General features: G+C 34.2%; 1 protein-coding gene across 1 annotated transcript; it reads left to right on the forward strand.

Moving 5' to 3' along the window:
• The first annotated feature begins 4,521 nt into the window (after positions 1 to 4,521).
• LOC110203028 (olfactory receptor 6C3-like) lies at positions 4,522 to 5,478 on the forward strand. Its single transcript, XM_020979459.1, has one exon. It carries the CDS (start codon positions 4,540 to 4,542, stop codon positions 5,476 to 5,478), a length of 939 nt encoding a protein of 312 aa, XP_020835118.1. The 5' UTR covers positions 4,522 to 4,539.
• The last annotated feature ends 463 nt before the right edge of the window (positions 5,479 to 5,941 follow it).

Below are 5,941 nucleotides of genomic sequence, written 5' to 3' on the forward strand. Positions count from 1 at the left end.
AAGACCCTCATGATGATGGGCTCACAACTTATATTCCTTTGGAAAAGTGGGTATTCCTAAGTGGGGCAATCAACTCTTAATTGATTAACAATTAATAAGAAAATGAATATTATAATGAGATGTGGATAATGAGAATGCACATTCTAGTGAGGGTCCTGGGGGTATGTAAGTTGTTTTGTTTTTTTGCTTTTTTTTTTGGTGAGGTAATTGGGGTTAAATGACTTGCCCACGGTCACACAGCTAGTAAGTGTCAAATGTCTGAGGCCAGATTTGAACTCAGGTCCTCCTGATTCCAAGGCTGGAGCTCTATCTACTGTGCCACCTAGCTGTCCCCTCAGCTATCTATTTTTAAAATGGAATCATACTTGGGACAAGATAATGAAAGCATTTAAATTCACACATCCTTCTGAGTTAAAGAAATTATTAATAAATTTATATGAAAAAAATAATGAGATGTAAGCTCCTTGAAGGCAAGGACTGTTCCATTTTTTTATGTTCCCAACACCTAGCCCTCTGCCTTGTTTGTGGTAGGCACTGAAATACTTGTTGAATAAAGAAGATTAGAGTCTTCATTGAAGATCAAGGGTCAAAAAAGAGTTAATGATTGCTACAGGGATATAACTTGCTATTTTTATTTGATATTATGAGAATATATTTGCTGTTCTTAAATAATCTATAAATATATAAGCCATTAAAATAATGCAAAGATGGTTGCATATATAAGTTTGAAACACTTATGTAGGAGATATTTAGGGAAAACATGGGGAAGGAACAAATAGATGTTAAAATCTTAATCCAAGAACCCTTTCATTCTGAGTTTAAGGAGTAGGGTCCACTATAGAAGATGGGATTTATGATGCTGGGATACCAGAGGACATTCCAGTATCCTCTCATTGTTTAAAGTTGTAGAAATTTCTCCTGCAATTGGTCCATCTCCAGGGAATTCAAAACATAGTCTCCCTTGAGTTTAGGCAAAATGTTATTTAGAAATTATGGGAAATGGCCCACATTAGCAACCCAGATTATCAATCAATAACCCTAATTTATAATTTCATGCCTTTATAAGATCTTTCTCTGTTATTTCTGTGATTATCATTCCTTAGACTTTCTGATCAAAACTGTATGTGAAAGAGAACTTTGTCATAGATTAATTTATAACTTCTGTATATGTCTCTCCCTGACAACCTTTGTAAATTTGCTGAATGAATCCCTCAGAGCCCATAGCAAATAGAAGAGATTAAAATAAATTCAGATCTGGGTAACAGGAAATGCTGTTTGCCTAGAATGTTTGAAAGCATTTTGCCTTCTTTTCCTTGATAGCAAGGGTTGCCTGTGGTCTTTGGACTTGATTTATATCTTATAACTATTTCAATGTAATTAATTTGCTCTGTGATCTTACATTTTTTTTTTATTTTATGTATTTAAACAATTTTCTTAGAAGGATTTCTGTAAGCTTTACCAGACTGCCAAAGGTGGTGGGGAGTTCATTTAATGACACACAGAAAAGTTAAGAAAACCCTGTATCAAAGCAACATGTATTAGAAATCTGTCTAGAATTTTGGAGACTATTTCTCTGAATTTCAGTGGATAGAATTTAGTAGGATCTCAAACCCAGAGACTTGTTTGGGTGTATAGTAACAAAATGGACTGGGAAATAGCCCTTTGTCTGGCATGGAACAAGGATAACAGGGAGTGTTCTTTATTGTCTAAACATATAACATCTAAGTTTCTGTGTGATACATCTGTGAAAGATGAGGTAGGAATGACCTACACAAAAGTTTTTAAAAAGTTTGTTGTCACAGAGTAATAATGCATCTCATCTTGATTTTTAAGTAAGTTATACAGAAAATTCAGGACTGAACTTTTGACTGAAGTCATAAAAACTCTACAAAAGTGAGTAGTATTTGCCAATGAGAATTGTTATTTCATTTTCTTCTGGTATCCATTCTTAGCACATATAATCTTTGAGTTTTTAGATCTATCCTTTCAAAACTTATGTATTAAAGTAAATGGGAATCAACTCAATGTGAGAAAGAACTCTATATCCTGAGTTGTCACTGATTTTCTAGAATCACATTTTACCCTTTGAGAAGATATGGGTTTTTTTTTATGGTTTTGGTTCTGCATTAACTGAGAGGGTGGTGATTTACAAGAAATCATGTTATTATAAAAGATGCTCCTGTGTTGGGTCATTTATTCTGTAAAAACTGAAGTTCCTGAGTGCATGTGCAGGTCCTATGTAAGTAGGGTACATACAGTGATAATTTTTTTTTCATATTCAAGAGAAGTTCTCCTTCAGCTTCTTTGAAGGAACATTTTAAAGCAATTAAATAATAAGTATTCATGTAAAAATAATTAGAATCTCCTAGGGAGATACCTTTTCATTCGATAATGGAGCAAAGTCAAGAAATTAAATTTAGCTGAGAACAATATTTGGATTTGTCACTGACCAAAAATATAGATGTCAACATAGTCTCTCCCTTTTGGTCTTAAACAGTTTTCGATGACATTCTGGGGAAATTAGAAATAATGTTGGAAGAAGAGCTAGTTGGGGGAGGGACTCACACCCACATGTCTATTTTGGTTTTTGTCTTTGATTGTTGAGTTGTTCTAGTAAGGAATCCAGTGATCTTCACAGAAGAAATTCATAAGTACACTTCCATCTGGAAAGTGACTTAAGATTTGACTGATTGTTGCATGATACTTTGGGTACTTATAAATGAGACTGCAGACTATCTGCCTAAATTTGAGCATGAATGTTATTAGTCTTAAAGTTCCCTTTTTTTTAAGCCTGGTTGTTATTGCCACCGTACACAGAATATTAGAAATAAACCAAGTTGTATTTTTTAACATCAGTGATTAATGCAAATATTAATATTTTTAGACATCCATTTCTTTTACATAGGCAAGTACAAGAGTAGATCTCAGTTACACATATAGAAGTGATTCAAGGGCAATGTTTTACTTGGTTTCATTTTTTTAACTAATTGCATATTCAAAAGCACTTGAGGGTTGGGATAGAAGTAAAATATTGTCTATGCTCCATATTAATTAGCAGCACAAGTCAAGATAAAAATATATATGCTCATAAACAATTGTGAATTTAGGTTTTGTAGTACTCTGCACACCAGTTAACCTGAGCATGTATTTTTGGTTTTGTTTCTTGTTGTTTTACTTCACTAATTGTAAATGTGAAATTATCTGCTTGTTAAACCTTCAAGGATTGTTTCTCATTTCATCATTGTGATCTTGGAGCTTGAAGATGATTTGTACTATTATATAGTCAAAATGAAATTATTAGGTTTCAATATAACAATTGTTCTTCACATATTCTCAGATATAAAGAATAAACTTCTTATGGTATTTAATTGTAGGGAACTAATTTATAACACAAGAATAACTTGTTTTGTATCATCTGAGTATAAGCTAATGAAAAAGACCAGGCTTTGAGTGCTGGGCTCTGCTAATCATTAGTCTATAAAATGAGGTTAAATTTGTGCCACCTAACTCACGGGGTTGTTATGGAGAAAGTGTTTGAATAATAAAATGGAAATAGTATCTATTGCTAACATGATATTAAAAAAAAATAAGATCCAGAAAGATGTTGAAAAGTTAGAATGTTGGGTTCAGTTTGTATGAAACATTAAATTTAATATGGATTAAGTTAAAGTCTTATACTTGTGTCAAAAAAAACCCCTCAGCTTCAGAAGTTCAAAATGGAGAAGGTATGACCAGACAACAGTTTATTTCAAAATGATGAGGTAGGAATAGGATAGTGAATTACAAGCTCAACTTGTGATAATATTATGATATGGCAGCTTAAAAAAAAACCCTTAATGTGATCTTTTGCTTTATTAAGAGTATCATATGGAAGATGGTAAAGCTACTATACTCTGTGCTGTTTTGACCACATTTGAATTATTGATTTTAGTTCTGGGTGCCACATTTTAGGATATGCATGCTTTAGGATTTATGTATTGGTAACCAAGTCGCACACCCAGAGGTGTGTGACCAGGATACTTAATGGCTTTAAGAGCATGCCATATGATTACTGGTTGAAGAAAACAGGTATGATAATTGTCTTCAAGTATTTGAAGAACTGTCATGTGGAATGGAGATTAATCATATTTTTTACTTAGCAGAAGTCCAGGGAGGAGGGTCACCTGAGAGCAAGGGAAGAACTTTCAGATGCAGATTTTTCACACAAGGAAAAAATTCCTAATGATTAAGAACTGTCCAAAATTGGAAATGCCTTACTTGGTATGCAGTGGGTTATTATTTACTAGAGTTATCAAAATGTAGGCTAAATGTTCACATCTATTATGTTATAGAACGGGTTCTTGCCCAGATACGGGTTGAATTTGATGACTGCTATGGTCCTCCTTGTAACTCAGAGATTTTTAAATTCTGTGAAGTGTTTTTTGATTTTTAAAATTTTGATAGTTGCTTCTCCTGTAGATAGTTCTTTCATCTCCACTTTTCCTCATTCTACTTTCTTATTTTCATCAGCAGCTCTTAGAGTTAGAGGATGAAACAAAAATGAAAAACGACACAATAATCACAGAGTTCATCCTCCTGGGACTTTCAGATGACCCCAAACTGAAGGTTGTGATTTTTCTCTTTCTGTTTATCGCCTATATCTTAAGTATTACTGGGAATGTGACCATCATCACCCTGACACTGGTGGATCCCCATCTGCAGACACCCATGTATTTCTTCCTCCGGAATTTTGCTTTCCTAGAAGTCTCTTTCACTACTGTTTGCATTCCTCGATTCCTGAGCACTATTATTACTGGAAACAAAACCATTTCCTTTGGCAACTGTGTAGCTCAGTTGTTCTTTTTCATTTTTATGGGGGTAACTGAATTTTACCTACTTACAGCCATGTCCTATGATCGCTATGTTGCTATCTGCAAGCCCCTGCATTATACAACCATCATGAACAACAAAGTCTGTACCTTGCTTGTCTTCTGTGCGTGGCTGGGAGGATTCCTCATCATTTTCCCACCACTTATGCTTATTGTGCAGCTTGATTACTGTGGATCCAATGTCATTGATCACTTTTCTTGTGACTATTTTCCCCTTTTACAACTCTCTTGCTCAGACACACACATCTTAGAAGTGATTGGTTTTTACTGTGCTTTGGTGACACTGCTATTTACTTTGGCATTAGTGATTCTGTCCTATATGTATATTATAAGGGCAATTTTGAGAATTCCTTCTGCTAGCAAGAGAAAAAAAGCCTTTTCCACTTGTTCCTCTCACATGATTGTCATTTCTATCTCCTATGGCAGCTGCATCTTTATGTATGTGAACCCCTCAGCAAAAGAAAGAGCATCATTAACCAAAGGAGTAGCTATTCTCAATACTTCAGTTGCTCCCATGCTGAACCCTTTCATTTATACCCTAAGGAACCAGCAAGTAAAACAAGCCTTCAAGGACGTTGTTCAAAAGGTAGTGCTGTTCTCAAGAAGGTAAAATGCTGTACTAACATGAGTCAATCATGACCTCATTGTCATGAAGTTCTGGTACACATCATATTTTGCCTCGGTGTTCATCACTTCTGGCAAATCACTGTTTCTTCTCATTAAACTTAATTTATTTTTTTTTCTATTGCCCTTTTCACACTTCTATTAATTCCTGTCATACAATAAGTGTGTAATAAATGTTTGTTCCCTTTCCTTGTTTCCTTGTCTTTTTTCTAGTTGCAGGGTCTTTGCATAAATGTTTTATATGTAAAATATGTTTCCTTTCTACCTTCAACTCAGAGAATTTCTAGATTCTTTCAAAGCATAATTCTGGTGCTATCTATGCCAGACCTTTTGTGTTACCTCAATTTAAAAATCAATCGATCAAAATGCATTTATTTTAGTCTACTCTATGATAGGTCTTTTTTTCTGGTATTCAAGGTTGCAAAGACAAAAAAAAATGAAACAATCCC

This window comes from Phascolarctos cinereus, unplaced genomic scaffold (assembly GCF_003287225.1).
Source record: "Phascolarctos cinereus isolate Bilbo 61053 unplaced genomic scaffold, phaCin_HiC Scaffold_1;HRSCAF=81, whole genome shotgun sequence".
Taxonomy (NCBI): domain Eukaryota; kingdom Metazoa; phylum Chordata; class Mammalia; order Diprotodontia; family Phascolarctidae; genus Phascolarctos; species Phascolarctos cinereus.